The following is a 24015-nucleotide window of genomic DNA, read 5'->3' as shown; positions in this document are numbered from 1 at the left end:
GCGAGTGAGTTCAGTCAGGAACATTCTTTATTGGCTTGCAGGAACCGAACTGGGAAACAGGGCTGCGAATGCAGCTATTTATACCCTGGCCTCTAGGTGGCAGCCAATAGGTTTGAAGCAACCTATTGCCGCCCTAGAGGCAGCCAATGGCAGTGCTGGAGACGGGTTGTCTGAGGAGCTGGGAGCCGTTAGCCAGCTCCCTGCTTAAGCAACCTTCCAGCATTCAAACCCACGGGGTACACTCAGTAAAACAAGGCCCAATACATTACAGCACTGATAATGTTACCTAGCTGGGTCATGCAACTTCTGCAAGAAAACCACCAAGCTCAGAGAGCACCAAGAATTCTAGAGACTGGTGGCTTTTCCAAACCCCCTCTGTCCCTCAAGTCTATATCCCTCTTCTAAAATCCTGAAGTATTCATCCACTCACATAGGAGCTGGCTGAAGAATCTTTGCGATAAAATCCTTTGCTTCTTTGCTCAAATGACCCCAGTCAGAGCTGTTCCACGAAATGATCCCATTCTGGATGTTAAGCAGGGTTGCTCGGTCATTTTCCCCAGCAAAGGGAGACTTGCAGGTCAAGCTGATCATTTGGGGGGGGAGGGCGGAAAAAAGGACAAAACTTTAAACTGTTTGTATCGATGCAAACCAAGTCGCAAAGAAATAGATGCAAAGAAAAGTCAGAGGATGGCCATTTGTGGGTGATAAGACTTACAGGTAATCCTCAACTTACAATCATTTGTTTAGTGACCGTTTAAAGTTGCAACGGCACTTAAAAGATGACTTATGACCGTTTTTCACATTTACGACCGTTGCAGCATTCCCCACGGTCACGTGGTCAAAATTCAGAGGCTTGGCAACTGGCTCGTATTTATGACGGTTGCAATGTCCTGGGGTCATGTGATCCCATTTTGCAATCTTCTGACAAGCAAAGTCAAGGGGGGAAGCCAGATTCATTTAACAACTGCAGTGATTCGCTTACAACAGTGGCAAGAAAGATCGTAAAATGAGGCCAAACCCATTTAACAACTGTCTTGCTTAGCAACAGAAGTTTTGGGCTCAATTGGAGTCCTAGTTCGAGGACTCAAATGTGTGATATGACAAACTTTTAAGGCCCCATATACTTACCTTAAATAGCTAATAACGCCAACTGGCCTACAAGAAAAGAAACAAACATTAGAAAAGAATTGCAGTGCCCATAAAAAGCCTTGATAGACCAACCTTCCCTGGTTTGGTGCCCTGAAAAAGAGTTTCTCAACTTGGCAAATTTAAGATGGGTGGCCAGAATTCCCAAGCCAGCATTTCCAGGTTGCCAAGGTTGAGCAACTCAACTCTACCCTGAAGGAGGAGCTGGTTTCTTCTACCGTGAGAAGAATCTTCCATTGTTCCTTCATTCCTGAACAGGCTTGGCTGAAAATAGGAAGCCACAACCAGTAAATTCTGGAGATCAATTCCAAAACACAAAAGATTAAACCATGGAATAGTGATGGACTTCGGACATGTTCAAGGCGGGACACCTTATACCATCCCTGTCAAATGGTTGTCCGGTCTCTTCTTGAAAACTTCCAGTGTTGGAGCATTCACCACTTCTGGAGGCAGGTGGTTCCACTGGTTAATTATTCAAACTGTCAAGAAATTTCTCCTTAGTTCTAGGTTGCTTCTCTCTCCTCAATTAGTTTCCATCGGTTGCTTCTTGTTCTGCCTTCAGGTACTCTGGAAAATAGCTAGACTCCCTCTTCTTTGGGGCAACCCCTCAGATACTGGAAGGCCACTATCATGCCCCCAACCCCAGTCCTTCTGGAGGCATTGATCAAGAAATTTCTTCTTATTTCCACGTTGGATCTTCCTCTGATGAGCTTCCACCCATTTTTTTCTTATGCCCTCTGGTGTTTTGGATAATAGATTGATCCCCTTTTCTCTGTGACAAATATCGGAAGGAGGTTATGACCCCCTGACTCTTCTCTTTGATAAACTAGACCAGGGCTAGGCAACCTTGGCTCTTTTATGACTCGTGGACTTCAACTCCCAGAATTCCTGAGCCAGCCATGCTGAGGGGAAAGGGAGAGGTTTCCAAGCTGAGCCACGCTGGCTCTGGAATTCTGGGAGTTGAAGTCCACGAGTCATAAAACAGCCAAGGTTGCCTACCTCTGGGTGGACTTCAACTCCCAGAATTCCTTAGCCAGCCATGCTGAGGGGAAAGGGAGTTTCCAAGCTGGGCCAAGCTGGCTCAGGAATTCTGGGAGTTGAAGTACACGAGTCATAAAAGAGCCAAGGTTGCCTACCCCTGTTCTAAAGTGTTGGCTGCTCCTTCTAGTTAAATGTCATCTGTGAATTTGATGAGTTCCTTTTCTATCCTCTCGTCTAGATCACTTATGAAGATGTTGAAAAATACTGAACCTTGTGGCATCCCACTGCATGCAGATGTATTCCACGGAAGAGCACACATTGAGTGTGGCTGGTCAGCCATTTTGAATCCATCTGGTGGTGGTGCTTTCTACCCTCCATTGTTCTATCTTACCAAGGTTGAGGTCTACTTCATCAAATGCCTTACTGAAGTCTAAGCATATTATATCCACAGCATTTTGTTGGTCCACTAATTTAGGGTTAACCTTCTCAGTTCTCCACTGATCTTCATGAAGGTTCACCAAAAGCAGCAAGGAAGAGATGAGATTCATTTACCAGATGTCCGAGGCCGTTGATACTGGGGACCGGGACAGAATTTCTGGTGGGACAAATTCTGGAGATCCGTAAGTGCTGTACTGAGGCTCCAATGGATTTATCCTTTGGGCGAAGCCAAAATCGCAGATCTTAATGTCATCCCTGTCAGGGTGTACCATCAAAATGTTTGAGGGCTGCAGAAGTGGAAAGAGAAAGGAACATTGGTAGGGAAAAGAATCAAGGCATAAAACCTGTCGGTGAACAAGGGAACTCAACATGGTTTTCCTTGCTGAAATTCTGAGATACAGGATAGTCCTCAACTTACCACCACAACTGCATCTTAACTTCAGCATTAATCTATTCAATGCTACACAATCCAGTGTGTTTTTCCCCCTGTCTTCTTCCCCTCACGCTTTCATTTTCTCAACATTAAACAAATAAAATTCTTACTGCTATTAATACATACAGAATTAGATATACACATCCTCTTCATATTTATCTAGTGTTATAGAAATAACAATAGTATCAATTTATAACCTCTTTTTTAAAAAAAAAAACACAAATTTTATTGGTTTTCCAGTTTTACATTTAAATATTTGGAAAGCAGCGTGGTGATTGGGTAATCAATAGTTCAATAACAAAATCTTCAGTACATATCTCAGATTGCATCATCAAAAATTCTTCTCTATTTCCCTTAACATTTGCTATATCTTATTTAAGCTAGTACACTTCTAGTTATAGCACGTTCAATCAATATATTTTTACTTATACATATCCATGTGCTGTTTTTAAATCTTACCTAATTTTTAATTTTTAACTACAATATTCCAATTTAACCCTTAATATCCATAGTATTTAAATTTCAGGTAACCCAAATTTCCTTTATTTCACTACATAGAAACTGTCATATCTAAAATACACATATTACTTACTTATATTCTTATTTTATTTCATAAACATTTTCTATTTCTCCTTCTAGTACCTCACCACATACTAATAAAATATCCTTTATTGTCTCAGTCCATCTTTTATATTATAGTTCAAAACTGTATCCTAATAGTTAATATTCATTTCCCTTATAAATCTAAATCCTAAATATTAAACCAATTAGTCTCTTTTTTATCATTTTCTACAATATTTAAATCTATATTCATATTTCCCTTTATCTCAAAACCTCCCTTTAGCCCATTAATTGAGACTTTAGGCCAGACATGTCAAACACAAGGCCCGGGGACCGGATCCGGCCCGCGAAGTGGTTTCATGTGGCCCGCGAAGCCATCCTGGAAACAGTGAGGGAACGGCCCCCACTGCCTTGGCCCTGGCCCAGAGACCCTCCTCCTGCCAGAGACCCTCAGATCTGTCCCACTCCTGCCCAGGCCCCCATAGGCACCCTTGACGCCAACGATGTAGAGCTGTCCACGCCCACCCAGTAGGCCATACGCACTCTAGCCACGCCCACACAGTAGGCCACGCCCACCCTGGCCACACCCACCCAGCCCCCTGAGGGCAACCGCAATGCTGATGTGGCCCTCAGTGAAATTGAGTTTGACACCCCTGCTTTAGGCTCTTGTATCATAAATCGAAAAACCAATTTTTAAAATCTAACTCTAGCTTTCTTTTTATGCCAAGCAGGCTTCCATACCAGTCATCAGATGGATCTCCCTTCATTCCTGTACATGTTACCTGACTCAAAGGAGACCATCTAATTATCAATTTTCCAAAGGAACTAGCCCATTTATAATCATTAAATTCCCTGGTGGCTCGAAATCTCCATGTTTGGTTTGGTATATTTATCTTCAATTCAGTCTGGTCTTCTTCCTCAGGTTTCATCTGGTTTAAGTAAAAAGTCGTGTCCAATGTTGTAGTTGTTTGTCTAGATATTCAATATGCTGTACTAGTTGATCCTTAACACCCTCCATCTTGGTATTGCTTTCTTCTGCTTCTATCTATCTATCTATCTATCTATCTATCTATCTATCTATCTATCTATCTATATCTATTTATTCTATCTATCTATTTATTCTATCTATCTATCTATCTATATCTATCTATCTATCTATCTATCTATGTCTATCTATCTATCTATCTATCTATCTATCTATCTATCTATCTATCTATCTATTCATTTATTTATTTATTTATTTTTGGGACTTATATGCCGCCCTATCTCCCGAAGGACTCAGGGCAGCTAACAACAATAAAAACAACAATACAAAAGTTAAAAGAAATTAAATAAACAGCCCCAATAAATAAGTTAAACTAAACAATTAAAAATTAAAAAAAACATTTTAAAAAACCCTGTCGTCAGTCCAGGTCAGCCTGATGAAAAAGGAAAGTTTTAAGGCGAAAGGACCGGAGATCCGGGGCCATCCGAAGCTCAGGGGAAAGCTGGTTCCAAAGGGCTGGCGCTCCCACAGAGAAGGCCCTCCCCCTGGGGGGTCGCCAGCTGACATTGTCTGGCCGACGGCACCCTGAGGAGACCCTCTCTGTGTGAGCACACTGGGCGATGGGAAGTCGTCCCCGGCAGCAGACGGTCCTGCAGATATCCCGGGCCTAGGCCATGCAGGGCTTTAAAGGTAAGTACCAGCACCTTAAATATTACTTTTGGGTTGTAAGTTCTTTAATTGCAGTCAGGGTTTGGCTGTCAAAGTTCTCAGTAGATTGGGCTTGTTGATCTTTAAAATCCTCTGTCGTGATATTAAATTCTTGCTCTTCTGTTGCTTCTTGGATTGTAAGTTCTCAGGCTTAAGCAATTAGGCTTTTGTCCAATTTAAATTCTTTTTCAACTTTTAACAAGTAGATAAGGTAATAGGTCGCCGTAGAAATAGGATCTTTTTGAGATCCCAAATATCAAAAGTGCAAGTCCAATTGTAGTTGTTCTTTTTAGTTGTTCTTTTTAGTTGTTCTTTTTAGTTGTTTTAGTTGTTCTTTTCAGGGCTTTATTTCCTCAAGGTAGTCAAGAGCCTTGGTGGACTTCAGTGGGCTAGTGCCTCCTTAAGTAACACCAGCTGCCTGCAATTAGTGCAGGTTCGAGTCCCACCAGGCTCAAGGTTGACTCGGCCTTCCATCCTTCCGAGGTGGGTAAAATGAGGACCCAGATTGTTGGGGGCAATTAAGCTGACTTTGTAATAATGCCGCTTGGGGGGTGTGTGTGAAAGCCCTAATAAGCAGGCATATACATAGAATGAAGGCTACTGCTAAGCTTGTAAGCCGCCCTGAGTCTTCGGAGAAGGGCAGGATATAAATGAAATTAAAATAAATAAATAAAATAAAATAAACACTGCCATTTTGAAGGGGGGGAGAAGTTTCAAGAAGCTTTCACAGGAAAATACTTGGGATACAAAAAAGGTAAGTTCTCACCCAATTCCTCCGCAGGGCTTTCGTTGTGCTTGGTAATAATTTTGGACACAGCTGTTAGCGGCTTAGTGATCGGCCATGTTAACGGCTGATCTTTTCTATGTTGGTCCAAAGAGCTGCCCCAGATCAAACGGAAGGGCTGCCGCCCTTCTGCGATCAGTCGGGGGTCCTCTTCACACTGGTTGCCCCTCCAGGGTGACTTTCGACCCTTTTCAGAGTCCCTTGGCGAGAGAAAACCGGGCAGCGGAGAGAGCGATCACCCTGCACGTCCCCCAGCCCCGCGATCGCAAACCAGGAGCAATTTATAACCTCTTTTCTAACCACTTCATATTTAACTTGTACTTGCAATTAAAGTCTCCTTATTAAATCAATGTCCTGTTTTTCGAGCTCTTAAATTTAATTTCCCATCGGTATTCAAAATATTTTTGTCAGTTATGATTTTCTCAAAGTTAGTTACATTTGTGTAGCTGAAATTTTCATTTACACAAGCCATGCTAATGTTTTTATAATTCCCTTATCAAAAGAAAGCGCGCTATTCTAATTATAAATCATATCTTTCTTATTATAAAAATCTATTTGTATCTATGTGTTATCTATTCTTTTGTCCATATTCAAGCAAATATTGGCTCATATAATATTCCATCTGGTATGTCAGCTCTTCTGGTTTTTGAGTCTAACTCTAGCTTTCTTCCTTTGCCAATTAGCTTTCCAGGCCAAAGTAATTAAATCATCAACAAATTGTGTTTTGTAAATACTGCTTGGAATGGGAAAAACAATTTAAGTAGGGTATTCTTTAAAGCAAGACTAGAAACTAAATAGGCACGAGCACCCAATGTTTATAAAAATTTACCTTGATGTCCAAATGTAGTATTTCATTGCTGTGAAGGTACAAGATCCCCTCTAGAAGTTGCTTGATATAGAATCTGACCTATTTCAGAAGGGGGAAAAACATAAAGTTATGGAAGTCACATAGAAAAGCAATCATAGAACAGGTTTGTCTAGACTTCGCAACCACTTGTCCCCCCAAAAAAATCAGTCTGTCTCTCCCCCACACACACACTCAATTTGCTTTCTGCATGGTGTTAAAAAATGAAGTTTTTACTTCATTCACTTCTCTTGAACAAATATTCTCTTCTATCAGTACTGAGAACTACATTTGGAGCCAGCTGGGGATAAATGGAAGTTGAGTCTACAACATCAGGAAAAAAAATTGAGCTGGGGAAGGAGGTTTGGCTGAATTCAACTATCCTTGTTTGTCTTAAATTCTTTAGATCCTCTCCCTAAAGTGCACAAGGAAGGAATCCCACCTCTGCTTCCGTCACCCTGTTCTTCTTGTAGAGGCGATCCAGAAGCTCTTCATTGGAACATCTAATCCATTAAGGAATATGGACCAAGCCTTCGAGTTGGGCAAGCAAGGAATCTAGAATCAAAAAATCCTTCAAAAATTCACTCTCCCCATCTGGCCAAACAATTCAGGCTGAGGAAGCGGGACTGGCCCAAGACGTTTGATACCCCCTAACTTCAAGATGGGACTTGAAGAACCGATAGAATATGTGTAGCTTCAGTTGAGCTGCGGAGTCCTTGGTCGTTTTCTTGCAGACGTCTCATGACTAGGAAACATCATCAGTGCTAGAGTGGGCTGGGGTTCTAGCTTCTAACATTGATGATGTTACCTAGTTTGGTCATGAAACTTCTGTCAGAATATTAACAAGATCAGAAAGCCCCAAGGCTCCCACAGTCTTTCTCTCCCTCTTCCTCCTTGTCATCCTCCTCCTCCTCCCTGCAACTTCACTCCCTTCTAGCAATGATGATACTACCTAGTTAGGTCATGAAAGATTTGCAAGAAAACAACCAAACTTAGACACCATCAAGAACCCCACAGTTCTCCTCCTCCTCCTCCTCTCCACAAACCCTACTCCCTTCTGGCACTGATAATGTTATCTAGTTGGGTCATAATATGTCTCCAAGAAAGAGCATCAAGGACCCCATAGTCCTTCTCCTCCTCCTTCTCTTCCTCCTCCTCTTCCTTGCAACTCCCCTCCCTTCTAGAGCTAATGGCATTCCCTAGTTGGGTCATGAAGCTTCTGCAAGAAAACCACCAGCACAGGGAGCACTGAGGACTCCACTGTTCAACCCTGAGCTACAAATATTCTCTTCTGTCAGCTTACACCATACTGAGAAACAGGCGCGGGAGAAAGAAACTCAAAATATCCCCACCTTGACGGTGTTTAAAGTAAGATGGGATAGAAACCAACTTGGAGAAGCTTTCGAGATTCTAGCAGTAGACCTTACAAACAGCAAAGGAGCATTTGTGGTGCCTGTTTCTTGATCTAGCCCACCTTGCCAAGGCAGGAACACTGAGGGCTAGTGTCTTAACGCCATCTCCTTTCATATCTTTCTTTATTCCTCTTTTTAGGGGCAAAAAGGATACAGTTCCAAAACAAGAATTAAGGTTTTCCGGGTTTCAAACTGGTCCAGCAGTTGAGTGATTCGATCGTGGGAAAGCCGGACTAGAATATCTCTCTCCCGATAAGCTCGTTCTCTCGTTCGACTTCGCAGCGGGATGAACTTTGCTGCACAAGCCACACAGTTGGCTTTATGGATGACTCTCTTGAGAATGCTGAAGGAGCCCCTGAAAACCATTAAATATTCAGAGAATGAAGGGGTAAGTTCGAATCTTGAGTTTGGGGGGAAAAAGGTTCCCCTGCTGTCGTACTTCCCCCCTCCCCCCAAAATAATAGTAGATGCTAAGGGGGTAATAGTAGATGCTAAGGGGGTAGATGGACGCGGTGGCTCAGTGGGTTAGGACGCTGAGCTTGTCGATCAGAAGGTCGGCAGTTTGGCGGGTCGAATCCCGAGTGCCGCGTAACAGAGTGAGCGCCTGTTACTCGTTCCAGCTTCTGCCAACCTAGCAGTTCGAAAGCACGTAAAAATGCAAGTAGAAAAATAGGGACCGCTACGGTGGGAAGGTAACAGCACTCCGTGCGCCTTTGGCGTCTAGTCATGCTAGCCACATGACCACGGAGACGTCCTCGGACAAGCGCTGGCTCTTCGGCTTTGAAACGGAGATGAGCACCGGCCCCTAGAGTTGGAAACGACTAGCACGCGTGTGCGGGGGAACCTTTACCTTTACCTTTAAGGGGGTAAAAAAATCACTTTTACCTTCCTATTTCCTGTTTAACCTCATAGAAAGAATGCAGTTTCCTTCGTGGGCTTCGCTTCTTCGCCACTTGACTTTTCTTGTCTACAATAATCAGAATAAGAACCCGAGTGGTGACAATGACGTATGAGAAGATCTGAAAGAAATGCTATTTGCCTTCCAAGCAAGAACCGGTAGGACCATCAAATACAGGTAGTCCTCGACGTACGACCACAATGGAGCCTGAAATGTCTGTTGCTAAGCAAGACAGTTGTTAAGTGAGTTTTGCCCCATTTTAGGACCTTTCTTGCCACACTTGTTAAGTGAATCCCTGCAGGGACGTGGTTGTTCAGCGAATCTGGCTTCCCCATTGACTCTGCTTGTCAGGAAGACCATATAGTAGCTGTGACTAGGGGGTCCTTCGCCCAGGTCCGCCTGGTGCGCCAGTTGCGGCCCTATCTAGACCGGGATGCCTTACGTACGGTCACTCATGCGCTCGTGACCTCTCGTCTTGACTACTGCAACGCTCTCTACATGGGGCTACCCTTGAAGACCACTCGGGGGCTCCAACTGGTACAGAATGCAGCCGCGAGAGTTGTGTTTGGAGTTTCCTGACACTCCCATGTCACACCTTTGCTCCGCGAGCTGCATTGGCTTCCAGTTGTCTTCCGGGTGAGGTTCAAGGTGTTAGTAATGACCTACAAAGCCCTACATGGCATGGGTCCGGAATACCTTGGGGAGCACCTGCGGCTGGCGTCAACTTCCCTCCACCCAGTACGCTCCCACAGAGAGGGCCTCCTCAGGGTGCCACCGGTCAAAGAATGCCGACTGGTGGCCCCCAGGGGGAGGGCGTTCTCTGTGGGTGCGCCGGATTTATGGAACCATCTTCCGGTCGAGCTCCGGATGGCGCTTGATCTCCGCTCCTTCCGGCGCGATCTTAAAACCCACCTTTTTGAACAAGCCGGCCTGACCTGATGGGATGGGGTTGGGTTTTATAAATTGGTCTTAACTTTTAATCTGTACTAATTTATTATGGGCATCGCTGTTTAATTACTTTTTAATAATTTTTAATTTTTGTATATTGTTTTTATTATGTATTGCCCTGTTCACCGCCCTGAGTCCTTTGGGAGAAGGGCGGTATACAAATTAAATTAATAAATAAATAAATAATAAAAGGGGGAATCACGTGAAGCAGGACAACCGTCATGAATAAGAGCCAGTCAGCAACTGACTCGTAATACGAAATAGGAAATAAACTGACTCATAGATATGAATCAGGTAGAAGAAGCTTCTTGGGTAAAAAGCAAAACCTTTTCAAAGGAAAAAAAACCCCAGTTGCTTTTTGGAAAAAGCATATTTGGGATAACCATGACCTGGGTGATTGAGAACCTCCGTAGACCTTTAGCCTGGGAGCTGGAGAAAAAGACAAAATACCTGCAAATAGAAACAGAACGACTGTAAGGGACCATGGAGGTTTTCTATCTAAACCCTTGACCAGGCAGGAGACTCTATCCCAGTCCCGACTCTTCTTAAAAACTTCCAGTTGTAGGCATCTTTCCTGAGTCCATCTTGAAGTACACACTCTGCATGTCCCTGTCTTGGATGGCAAACCTCAGACAGGGACTACAGAGGAAGGGTGCAGAGTGCGCTTGAGATAACATGCGAGAAACAAGATCTTAAATTAGAAAGATAAGCTTATGGAATGCAGGAAACCGGAACATATGTCAATCCTTGTGTTAATTGAAAGGGATAAGCAATAGATAAGGAAAAACAACCAATTTCGGGATGGCATGTAAACTGTCAATGTTTAACTGCTAAAGCTGTTGTTTAAGACATACATATATGAGTGAATGTTAACCAATAAAGAACTGCTCAAGATTCGTGTGAGTCTCCTTTCATACTACATCCAGTGTTGGAGCATTCACAGCTTCTGGAGGCAGGTTGTTCCACTGGTTAATTGTTCTAACTGTCAGGAAGTTTCTCCTTAGTTCTAGGTTGCTTCTCTCCTCGGTTAGTTTCCATCCGTTGCTTCTTGTCCTGCCTTCGGGCGCTTTGGAGAAGAGCTTGACTCCCTCTTCTCTGGGGCAGCCCCTCAAATATTGGAAGACAGTTAAAATGTTCCCTCCTAATTCTTCTCTGTGAAAGACTAGACCCATAGTGGCGAACCTATGGCACGTGTGCCACAGGCGGCACACAGCGGCCTCTCTGTGGGCACACGCACCATTGCCCAGGTCCTAGGCCTTCAGCTGGGTTTTATAAAACCTTTTCGCTTTAGGCCTCCACCGCCATGTGCAAAAAAAAAAAAAGGTTCAATCAATCAATTTCAATTTCTTGCAGGGAAAAAAAAGATCTCGCAAAGTTGGAATTGATTGATTGAACTTTTTAGTCCCACCCAGTCTGCCTTTACCACCGAAGCCACGCCCACCCAATGGGCCACACCCACCCAATGGGCATTGCCCACCCAGCACCCAACGATACATAAGTGGGTTTTGGGTTGCAGGTTAGGCACTCGGTCTCTAAAAGTTTTGCCATCACTGGACTAGACATACCTAGTTCCTGCAATTGTTCCTCATACAATGTCAACTTAGGAAGGAAGGAAGGAAGGAAGGAAGGAAGGAAGGAAGGAAGGAAGGAAGGAAGGAAGGAAGGAAGGAAGAAGGGAAGGGATGGGAAGAGGGTGAGACAGAACAGAGGAAGGAAGGAAGGAAGGAAGGAAGGAAGGAAGGAAGGAAGGAAGGAAGGAAGGAAGGAAGGAAGGAAGGAAAATAAAGAATGAATGAGAAGAAAGCCACCAAGCCAACATACCTTCCTGTACCACCAGCTCCGCTTTGCAGACCACCTCCCCTCCGGCGTTTTTAGCCATGCAGGTGTAGACCCCGCCATCTTCGGCCTGAGCGTTGTACAGGATCAGAGAGTAGCTGGTGCCTTCGTTGGACTGGCAGATCCTTTCGCTGTCCAGCAACAAGGAAATGCCCTGGAAGGAAGGAGAGAGGAGAGCAGGTAAAATCAGGTAGTTGGCCGGAATTTCAGCCCTTCGCCTGGACTTCAGCCAGGTGCAGCCCCGTTCTTGAACTCTTGGTCTAAGAATGTGTCTCTGGGGAAGGTTTGCCCCAAGATAAAAGAAGGAGTTACGATGTGGTATTTATAAACACAGGAGGTCCTCGACTTACAAGAGAAAGGGAGGTCGCAAAAAGGGAAATGCATGGTTCTGGGACACTGCAACCGTCATGAATACAAGTTACAAGCCATTGCTACAATGGCCCCGGAAAAAGGGACTTGTCTTTATGACGGTTGCAGTGTCCCAGAATCATGCATTTCCCTTTTTGCGGCCTCCTGATCAGCAAAGTCGGTGGGGAAGCCAGATTCACTTAACAACGGTGTGACTAACTTAACTGCAGGGATTCACTTAACAACTGTGGCGAGAAGGACAAAAATGTGGGACGAAACTCACTTAATAACTGCCTTGCGTAGCAATGGAAATTTTGGGCTCTGTTGCGGTCGTCTGTTGAGGACCACCTGTAATTATTTCCTCCAAAATAGTCTGTAATTTTTTCTACCCGCAGTTGAATAAAGGGGTCCGTAGAGCTTCCTTTGTTTATTTCCACCTAGGTTTGGGTGTCTCTTTGACCTACCTTAAACCATCCGATAACCGGCTGAGGATTGCCTTCAATCGTGGCCTGGAACTTGGCCATTTCCCCACACCGAACGTGGACATCCTCAAGAGGGACCTGCATGTACGGCGGACCTAATAAAAGAAAAATGTGAAGTGCAATTGGACAGATACAGAGCTTGGTTATTTTCTTGCAGATGTTTCATGACCCAAGTAGGTAAGGTCATCAGTAAGGTTTGTGGAATGGGGGAGGAGGAGGAGGAGGAGGAGGAGGAGGAGGAGGAGGAGGAGGAAGAGAAAGGGGAAGGGGAAGGGGAAGGGGAGGAGGGGGGGAAGGAAGGAGGAGGGAAAGAGGAGGAGAGGAAGAGGAAGAAGAAGAGGAAGAAGGAGGATTATGGGGTCTTAATTGAGCTTAATTGCTTTCTTGCAGGTGTTTCGTCACCCATCTAAGTAACATTATCAGTGCTAGAGGGGTGTGGGGTTTGCTGTCATACATAACAGACTAACAGACCACTGTAAAAGGGAAGATTGCCTTAGGAAGCTGTGTGTATGTTTCTGCCTGTGTTGTTGTTTTTGTGGGTGTGTTTCTGTGTGTGTTCTTCTGATTGCAACCTTAATTTGTTCAACTCCTACAAAATAATTAAAAGCATCAGATTGATTGGGCTGCCTCCATGTCTGCCTCCATGTCTGTCGCAAGGTGTTATTGCATCATATGTATTACAACACCAAGGCACTTTTGTGTCTTTAACTGTGCCCTCGATTCCGAAAGGCAGCACAATCCGCACTGCCCCTCTCCCTTCTCTGCAAATGCTAAAGGGAGGGGGGGGATTAACTAGGTAGCCTTATAATCCTGCAAATCTGAACATCTAGAAACACAGTTCAATCTAGCCTTGAAGATTCACTTTATTTTGATCCACATGGAGTCACAGAAGTAGAATAATAATAGAGTCGAAAGGAACCCTGGAGGTCATCTAGTCCAACCCCTCGCCTTGATGCCTCGTCAACAGATAAAAATCTCTTACTTGCGACACTCTTTTCTGCTTTTTTATCGACATGGGGTCTCTCCGAAATGCCCTCAGCGGCTTCCCCAGCTAAATCCAAAATTTCCTCTGTTCTTTCATTCTTGAACCACGGCATCTCCGCCATAATTTCGAGGACCCTTGATGATCCAAACCAAGAAGCAGAATTACGGCCAGGAATGAGGAGATGGAGTAATCAAACTTCAGAGATGTGTAGTCCTCAACTTACGACCCAGATTGAGCTCCAAATTTCCATTGCCAAGTGAGACATTGTTAAGTGAGTTTTATCCCCATTTTATGAACTTTATCACCACAGTTGTTAAGTGAATCGCTGCAGTTGTTAAGTGAGTCACATGGTTGTTAAGCGAATCTGGCATCCCCCATTGACTTTGCTTGTCAGAAGGTTGCAAAAGGGAATCAGGTGATCCTGGGACACTGCAACCATCGTAAATATGAGTCAGTGGCCATATGTCTGAATTTTGATCACTTGACCAACGGTCGCAAGTGTGAAAAATGGTCATGTCACTTTTTTCATTGTCGTTATAACTGCAAACAGTCACTAAATGAATGGGTTGTAAGTCAAGGACTACCTGTAGATTTAAATAAATTCAACAAACTTACTTGGCGGGGAGAACAGCACGTTCAGACATGCTTTCATCTTGGGGAATAATGTCTGTTTGCCTGGAAAATGTGTCACTTTCTCCTTCAGTTTTGCCAGCCGGCGCCTGCAGTTCAGCTAGTGACAAAAATAGAAATATTTAGATTAGTTGCTGCTAGAAATAGAGTTTTTTTATCAGCCCTAGAGAAGAATACTGCAATGTTTTTAAACTCAACGCTGCTAATGTCCTTCATTCTCTTTTAAACAAAAAAAATCAAGATTTTCTCTTGTTTCGCTTTTAAATTCTACTGTGTTTGCATTTTTTTTCCATTTTATTTCTTTTTAATTGCTTTGCTACTTGCTGATCACAGAGCGTATTTACTGAAAATTAATTAAAAGAGTGCTGTAAACCAAATCTGTCTTTTAAAAAAGGGATTAAAAATAATATAAAATAAATTAGCAGCCTATTAAGTTGGGTCTATTGATTAAGGCACCAGGCTAAAAACTAGGAGACGGTGAATTCTAGTCCCACTTTAACCGTGAAAGCCGGCTGGGAGACTTTGGGCCAATCACCAGGAGACGGTGAGTTCTAGTCCCACTTTAACCATAAAAGCCGGCTGGGAGTCTTTGGGCCAATCACCAGGAGACGGTGAGTTCTAGTCCCACTTTAACCATAAAAGCCGGCTGGGAGTCTTTGGGCCAATCACCAGGAGATGGTGAGTTCTAGTCCCACTTTCACCATGAAAGCCGGCTGGGAGTCTTTGGGCCAATCACCAGGAGACGGTGAATTCTAGTCCCACTTTAACCATAAAAGCTGGCTGGGAGTCTTTGGGCCAATCACCAGGAGACGGTGAGTTCTAGTCCCACTTTAACCATAAAAGCCGGCTGGGAGTCTTTGGGCCAATCACCAGGAGACGGTGAGTTCTAGTCCCACTTTAACCATGAAAGCTGGCTGGGAGACTTTGGGCCAATCACCAGGAGACGGTGAGTTCTAGTCCCACTTTAACCATGAAAGCCGGCTGGGAGACTTTGGGCCAATCACCAGGAGACGGTGAGTTCTAGTCCCACTTTAACCATAAAAGCCGGCTGGGAGACTTTGGGCCAATCACCAGGAGACGGTGAGTTCTAGTCCCACTTTAACCATAAAAGCCGGCTGGGAGACTTTGGGCCAATCACCAGGAGACGGTGAGTTCTGGTCCCACTTTAACCATAAAAGCCGGCTGGGAGACTTTGGGCCAATCACCAGGAGACGGTGAGTTCTGGTCCCACTTTAACCATAAAAGCCGGCTGGGAGACTTTGGGCCAATCACCAGGGGACGGTGAGTTCTAGTCCCACCTTAGGTTGGTTTGGTGACCATGCACCAGTCCTCTCTCTCAACTTAAACCACCTCACAGGATTGTTGTGATGGAAAAAACAGGAGGAAGAAGGATTATAAAATATGTTCACCACTTTGAGTTTATAAACATAATAAAGGTGGGATATAAATAAATAATGAGAAGGGAGGGAGGGAGGGAGGAAGGAAAGGAAAGGCAAGGCAAGGCAAGGCAAGGCAAGGCAAGGCAAGGCAAGGAAAGGAAAGGAAAGGAAAGGAAAGGAAAGGAAAGGAAAGGAAAGGAAAGGAAAGGAAAGGAAAGGAAAGGAAAGGAAAGGAAGGGAAAGGAAAGGAAAGGAAAAATGATAGAAAGAAGGAAGAAAGGAAAGGAAAGGAAAGGAAAAATGATAGATAGAAAGAAGGAAGAAAGGAAAGGAAAGGAAAGGAAAGGAAAGGAAAGGAAAGGAAAGGAAAGGAAAGGAAAGGAAAGGAAAGGAAAGGAAAGGAAAGGAAAGGAAAGGAAAGGAAAGGAATTATTCTGGATTTCCTGGATATTTCTTTACCCTTCTCTATTTCACAAGAAATATTGTGTGTATCAACTGCTGTTTAGCTGCAACCATCACTATGCAAAGAAATAATGTCCATCGTTGGTCCATCTGTCGTAACCAACTGCATGTAGGGCAGAAAGCCACGCCCGCTGCCCCAAATAACAAGACCGAACAGTGGAACAAAGGAGCAATAAACGAAGGCTGCTCCGTGGCCTTCCATGTCTGATGCTGCAGAAGAAATCTTACTTCCATGTGATTGTCCAAGAAGACGGAGAGACGAACATGTCCTCTATTACCACAAGAACATTCTTCCACAATGCATCTCCACATCTGCATCAAAAGTGCTTCTGGACACCTTCAGGGCTTTCCCAATTTCCACTTTAGGTGGAATTACAATTCATTGGATATCCTGGATACCCTATCCCAAAAATCAAGATGGTGGCCGCCACATGGATAGCATCAAAGCTTTTCCCATTTTTTTTTAAATGAGCATTGTGTCTGCAATATGCTTTTAAAAAAAGTGGGCATCAGTCATATCTTCATGGCTAGCATCTTGGTTTTTGGGGGCCCTATCAGCCATCCTGAAACTTCCTGAAACCTCTGCAGGAGGTTTCAGAGAAATGACCATCAGCTCAGAAGAAGGGTGTTCCAAAACTCAATAAGGAAGAGCTATGTAGAAGATCATCAACCTAAGAAGACTTTTGTTGGCCCGCCCATCAACCAGATACCTCTTCCTCTATTAATCCCGTGAAGTTGATTGCCGCAGACATAGGGACCTCCAACCTGGACAGTCACGAGGAGTCAACACAAAGACTTCTTAGCAGGCCTACAACACTACCCCAACTGACAAACTTTTTTGGATGAGGACTATCAAGCTAGACAGATTGCTGAGCTCTCCAACCTGAAGAGGGTCTACGGATCTGGGACGCGGTGGCTCAGTGGGTTAGGACGCTGAGCTTGTAGATCAGAAGATCGGCAGTTTGGCAGGTCGAATCCCGAGTGCTGTGCAACAGAGTGAGTGCCTGTTACTCGTCCCAGCTTCTGCCAACCTAGCAGTTCGAAAGCACGTAAAAATGCAAGTAGAAAAATAGGGACCACTACGGTGGGAAGGTAACAGCGTTCCGTGCGCCTTTGGCGTCTAGTCATGCCGGCCACACAACCACGGAGACGTCCTCGGACAAGCGCTGGCTCTTCGGCTTTGAAACAGAGATGAGCACCAGCCCCTAGAGTCGGAAACGACTACCACGCATGTGCGGGGGAACCTTATGGATCTGTAGAACATCTAAAGTTGGATGTTCTTGAGAAGCAGTTGGGCATCCCCTAAGGAAGTGTTCTACTGGAAGCATCTTTTGAGTTGTGGAGTCTCCAAATGGAAAAGGATCCAAGATTTTAATTTGTAATCACCTGGAGTAGAAAGTTATGCTTTGGTGTAGACTTCATGAAACATGGCCCTCTTTTTTAATAATAGGAGAAAAGGTTATAAAAAGAGATATTACAGTAAAACTAGGAGGACATGTCTGACCTGGATGTAGATTTGAAGGGTTTACTTAGGAACACCTTTCTAGAAGTAATTACCTTTCCCAGATTGGTTTAACAGATCTTGAGTAGATCCCCAGATCAACACTGCAGATGGAGCAGTATCTTTTCCTACCCAGAAGGACAACAGATAAGTTTGTTCTTGTCTATTGTTAATACTCCTCATCTCACTTTACAGGAAGGCCTTGACTTACGACCGGTCACTTAGCGATCATTCAAAGACCCCAAAACAGGAACAGGTAGTCCTCGACTTATAACCATTTGTTTAGTGACTGTCCAAAGTTACAACAGTACCGAAAAAAGTGACTTATGACTGTTTTTCACGCTTACAACAGTTGCAGAATCCGCATGGGCACATGATCCAAATTCGGACACTTGGCAACTGGCTCGTATTAATGACGGTTGCAGGGTTCTGGGGTCAAGTGATGCCCTTTAGCAACTTTCTGATAAATAAGGTCAATGGAGGAAGCCAGATTCACTTCAAAACTGCAACGATTCACTTAACAACTGTGGTAAGAAAGGTCATAGAAAGGGGCAAAACACACTTCATAATCATCTCGTTCAGCAATGGAAACCTGGGGCTCAATTGTCGTAATTTGAGGACGACCTGTACTTAGAAATCTCCGTCCAGTCACAGGATCGATTGTACAATCAGGATTTAACCCCACAAAACTCAATGAAGCTCGAGCAACAACATGCTCTGCACATGCTCAGAGGAACAGTTTTGCAAGATGACCTCAATCTGAAAGGGATTTTTCCTGCCAGCCCAGCTCCAGATCTGTATTTTATGTGTTTACTTCTGTGAAAGGTGTGGGTGTGAATTTTTTGGAATGCAGTGGGTTCCTTGCACGGGACTGATCAAGAGATTGTGATGATTGATATTAAAATAAGTCCTTATCATTATTAAAATAATAACAAACATAGATACCAACACCCACAGGTACTCTCTGAAGCAATTTTTTAAATTATTTTTTGAAGGACTCTGCAGACAGAATGCACTGTGGCCGTGATACCTGGTGCACATTAAACAAGGCACAGCTTCATGGATGGCATTGGGGATGCCCATTTTGACTATTCTGTTCTTCTGCAAATACCTCTGGAAGCTTCAATAAGTGATGACAGGATGTTTAGGGAAGAAAAGGGGGGGAATTTCTAGGGAGATTTTGGTCTAATGCAGGCTAGAAAGCAAGCATCCTGAGTTCAGGTCCTACCTCAGGCATAAAAGCCGGCTGGATGACTTTGATTCAAGTCACCAGGAGATTGAGAATTTTAGTTCTGCATTAGGCATGGAAGCCAGCTTAATTACTTTGAGCCAGGCACCAGGAGACCGGGAGTTCTAGTCCTACCTCAGGCCGAAAGCCAACTAGGTGTCTTTGGGCCGCTCACAGGTGACAATGAGTTCTAGTCTGGCCTTACACGTGAAAGCCAGCCGGGTGACTGTGGGGCAACCACCAGGAGATGGTAAGTTCTGGAACAAAGTTCGGCTGGGTGACTTTGGGCTAATTGCTCTCAGCCCAGCACAGGATTGGCATTTCCGTTGCTAAGCAAGGCAGTTGTAAGTGTTGGCACCTGATTTTACAAGCTTCTTTGCCATGGCGGCTAAGCGAAACTCTGCAGTTGTTAAATGAACCATGGGAACACTAACTGAATCAGGCTTCAGAAAATCAAAAATAGTGATCACGTGACCCCTGCAAATGTCATAAATGTCATAAATACATGTCAGTTGCCAGGCACCCAAAGTGTGTTCACATGATCCTGGGGATGCAACAAAGGTCATCAGTGTGAGGAATGGTCATAAGCTCCTTTCTTCAGTGCTGTTGGGACTCCCAAAGGTCGCTTAATGAATGGTTGTAAGTCAAGGACTACGTGTATAGAAGAAATGCTGAACTTCCTTCTTCAATGGATGCTACGTTTTGAGGAACTGTTTCATGCATAAATTTTCCATCACATTTTATTCCTCTATAGCAGGGGTGTCAAACTCACAATGTCAGAGACTTCCGGTCCTGCGCGGTAGTGACTGGTCGCGAGCTTGCTGACTGCCGCACCCCTGCAGCCAACGTTTGACCTGCCTGGAGACCCTAATGGGTCCAAGCCATCCCGGAGAGGCGGCGAAGAAAGAAGGGTGCCCCGGCGACTCTGGAATGACGGCGGTCGTTCCATTCGTCTTGGGGAAAACCTTCTAACCCGACAGGAGAAAGGCTGCATTTCATCGATTAGCCCAAGCTACTTGCAACCGGAGTCCAAAAGAACTAACCAGCACTACAGTAAACAGCATGCTTGAAACTGGGTGAGGGATCTGATTTCCTCTTTTCTATTCTACACTTAATTTCCTGGAAAAGATCCCCAAGAAGCAAAATATCTCTGAAAGGGAAGGAGCGAGACTTCCGCTCCATCCTTATACTAACGGAAGCGGCAAATTAAAATTTCTGTGAAGGATCAAAATATATGGTAGTGAAATAAATTTATAAACTTGAAAGCTAAAATTTAACTTTGGACAAGTTTATGATTGTTGAATGGTTAGGAGTCTCATTTTAAAGACCATTGTTCATATTGAAAACTAAATAGATGCTGACACCTAGTGGTGGATAAAGATTATAACAGCTATGATTTCCATAGGGAATTTGCAAAAACATGGGAAAAGCTAATCCGTGTTTGTGACCTTCAAAGCTTTAATAATAAAGAACAGCTGTGACAAAAAATATATATACAACAATCTGGGCTGCAGACAAAGAGAGAATTATAAACTTTAGGGGAAAAATTGAACTCTTTGGATTACAAATAACTATTTAATTGGGACTCTAAAGCTATTTGCAGATAAGAAGGAAAACTCCAACTTTTGGCCATCAAACTTGCAATGTCACGTGATGTGTCACGACACATCGTGTCTTTTTTCCCCTTGCTAGCAATGGGGTGGGCACAGTTTTGCCATGACGCATCTGGCCTGTGGGCTGACAGTTTGACACCCCTGCTCTATAGAGACACCTCAAATATATTTGGTTCATAGCCCAAATGACAATTAAAAATGGGGGGAATTACTTTGAAAGAAACCACAACAAAAGAAATACAATGCCATTGACTTTTTATTGATAGAAAATTGAGTGTCATTCCAGGTGACATCTCGTCTCTGAATTTGTTTACTCTTTCAAACAATCTGTTTACTTTCCACCAAGAATACCTAATCTAGCTGGTTCATCAACACAAAGGTTACTCAGTATAAATTCTTAATATTCCTTTATAAGAAACCCCAACATTTATCTACAGACTGTAAATCCCATATGGGCAAGATTTTTTTTCCCCCTAGGATGCACCATAATATTTCAAAAAATTCTTTTTAAAAAAATGTCGCAAATATCCAGTGGTTGAAATTTTTTAAAAAATAGCTGATCAAGAGAAATGTAAGTTATTTTCTTGTTACTGCTCAGTCAAATCATTCATGAACATTTCTGCATCTGTTTAATTAGCTTCCTTAAAATTTCCACGTTTTACAAAGTCCATAATTTTCTGTTTCTAAATGTACGCTGATGAATCGCATAATTTTCTGCAGAGAGGTGGCTGCAGATATTAAAATTTTGATAACTGGCAAAGTTAAAAATGCACAGACACCACAATGTAACCATGTAAAGAATAATAGAAAAAGGGGTTTTGCAAAATGAAGGGGACTGTTTGAATGAAATTTGCCCAAGATCACAACTAACAAATATCCAGCCTAAAACGCTTTGTGGTGTAATGTTTGCAGGTAGTCCTCAACTTATGACCACAATTGAAGCCAAAATTTCTGTTGTTAAGCAAGACATTTGTTGAGTGAGTTTTGCTCTGTTTTACAACCCTTCTTGTCACAGTTATTAAGTGAGTCAGTGCAGTTGTTAAGTCAGTAACATGGCTGTAAAGTGGCTTCCCATTGACTTTGCTTGTCAAGTCATAAAAGGTGATCACATGACCCCAGAATGTTGCAACTGTCAAAAGTACGTGCCAGTTGCCAAATGTCTGAATTTTGATCATGTGATCACGGGGACACTACAACGGTCATAAGCATGAAAAATGGTCACGAGTCACTTTTTTCAGTGCTGTGGTAACTCTGATCATTAAAAGAATGGTTGTAAGTCAAGGACTACCTGTATTCAAGGCAAAAATGCTTGCCAGACTACAAAGGACAAATGTTGGGTGATCTTCAGAAGGACCCCATTTTTGGCTGGAAAAGACCTTCTCAGCAAGGTGACAATACTGTATTCTCCATTTGTGGTTCAGATAAATCTGTCGAAGGATGAATTATGAAGAACTATTCAGCCATTCATTTAACTCACTCATCCATAAATTGGTATTGTTTTTATCTGTGTTAAGAACTTGCCAAACCAGATAGTATTGGAGTTATTGTTCGTGAGAACCAGCAAGGAGCCACCTATAAGAAAACATATTTATCCAACGTAATCTTCATTTTAATAAAAAGAAGCGTGTCAAGAAAGATGGGAGAGAACAAAGTATTCGGTCACCATTTTGGCACCAACCCAATGTGTTTTGGGATCAGCAAGAAATTAGCAAAAATCAAAATACAAACCAGAAGTCCCTTAAATGGATTTATTGTCTGCATTTAAGCTCATGGTAGTGTCACTTCTGTCAGTGGGATTAAAATGGATTCAGTGAAATAATTTTCATAACTCTTGCAACAGAATACAGTTAGTCCTCGACTTTTGACCACGTTTGAGCCCAAAATTTCAATTACTGAGCAAGACATTTATTAAGCTAATTTTGCCCCATTTTATCACCTTTCTTGCCACTGTTGTTAAGGGAATCACTGCAGTTGTTAAATTAGTAACACTGTTGTTAAGTGAATCTGGCTTCCCCATTGACTTTGTTTGTCAGAAGGTTGCAAAAAGGTGATTCCAGGACACTGTCATAAATGTGAACCAGTTGCCAAATATCTGAATTTTGATCATGTGACCTTGGGGATGTTGCAATGATCGTAAGTGGGGAAAATGGTCATAAGACACTTTTTTCAGTGCCATTGTAACTCTGAACAGTGACTAAATGAACTGTTGTAAGTCGAGGACTACCTGTGCTACATCTCACTGAATTTCTTCAGAAGTTGCAAAAGAAAGGAATTAGAATTGTTAATTTCTCAATTGCCTATTTTGTAATGTAAAAAAAAAAATCAGCAGTTTCGTATCACCCATTTAAGAGAAAATAACCATAATTTAATCTTGTCTCAGTAATGATGTTTTAGTTCTGCTGCACCTCAATGCCTTACAATGGAACGGTGTGCTATTTTTTAATACAAAATGGGGAAAAAATTACAAATCAAAGATTACATTATAGCTCGTACTGACAGAAGTGTTCCCTTGCAAAACATCAATTTTTATGGTACGTCATTATTTTCTAGGATTTTATTTTTTAAAATTGTAGTTTCTCCATTCAGATTCTTGTTCTTCCCTTTGGTAAAGGCGTTGATGGTTGCTGAGGTTGATGGTTACGGGTGTTTTTTTTTTAAAAAAAAATGTTCATCATGGTTCAGAGATCTGGCATTAATTTCTCGTTAACTTTGGGAAGGATCGTCCTTCTTGATGCGGAACGTGACCGTTTCTCCGACAGAGGTGCTGTAGCTTCGAGTGGACACTTCGGTTTTGAAATTGGACGCACCACTGTCGGGGGACAACTGGACTTGTGTACAGAAAGTTGGCCGGTGGGACTCGCCAATTTGGAAAGAAACGTTGGTGGGATCTCTAGGTTGCGTCTCGGTCACTCTGGATGCCGACATGAAGATACTTCCAGGGTGACGGCTAAAGAAGGTTTGTCTGGATTCAGAAACCATGGGTCTTCCGACGTTCAGTAATACTGGTTTGCCGATCGTGGGTTTGTTGATCTCGGTCTGGAGAACCGCTATCTCGCAAGGTTTATCTTCTTCAGAATTAAGATGGCTGCATCTGTAGGTCTCTCCTTCTTCAGGGACATAATCTTCAAGGTCCTCCAAAGTTAATGCTTTCCCATTCCGAGTAAGGATTTTGACTTCACGATTGCCAAGATCAGAGAGGTCTCCCTGACTGGGGTCATCTACTGTAATTTTTTGATCTGGAAGAGTCTCATCTTCTGGAGATGACTCCTCCACAACATAGTCCTCAACCTGGCCCATCTGAGATGTTTCAACTGTGGTAGCCTCAGATGAGTCAGTCCAGCGTCTGGACTCATGAAGATGTCTCTTTCCTTCTAGCTCCACACGAGAACTTTCATTTTGGTTTCCCTTTGGTC

At 43.3% G+C, this 24015-nt stretch overlaps 1 protein-coding gene across 9 annotated transcripts in view; it reads right to left on the bottom strand.

Moving 5' to 3' along the window:
• OBSCN (obscurin, cytoskeletal calmodulin and titin-interacting RhoGEF) overlaps positions 1-24015 on the bottom strand; it is a 236520-nt gene that overhangs the window by 32968 nt on the left and 179537 nt on the right. For all 9 annotated transcript variants that reach the window (XR_014494163.1, XM_083376954.1, XM_083376957.1 and 6 more), the window contains 11 exons: positions 14405-14519; positions 13787-13923; positions 12787-12899; positions 11960-12128; positions 9178-9259; positions 8447-8647; positions 7323-7383; positions 6866-6943; positions 2680-2852; positions 1129-1155; positions 431-583 (listed from right to left, as the gene is read on the bottom strand). Coding sequence is in view for 8 of the 9 variants with exons in the window: in XM_083376954.1 (XP_083233080.1) it covers positions 431-583; positions 1129-1155; positions 2680-2852; positions 6866-6943; positions 7323-7383; positions 8447-8647; positions 9178-9259; positions 11960-12128; positions 12787-12899; positions 13787-13923; positions 14405-14519 (1309 nt within the window). In the remaining variant the exon portion in view is untranslated. The remainder of the gene's footprint in view (positions 1-430; positions 584-1128; positions 1156-2679; positions 2853-6865; positions 6944-7322; positions 7384-8446; positions 8648-9177; positions 9260-11959; positions 12129-12786; positions 12900-13786; positions 13924-14404; positions 14520-24015) is intronic.

This window comes from Vipera ursinii (assembly GCF_947247035.1).
Source record: "Vipera ursinii genome assembly, chromosome: Z".
Taxonomy (NCBI): domain Eukaryota; kingdom Metazoa; phylum Chordata; class Lepidosauria; order Squamata; family Viperidae; genus Vipera; species Vipera ursinii.
Note: the sequence above shows the minus strand (reverse complement) of the source record. Positions and strands in the feature narration are given on the sequence as shown.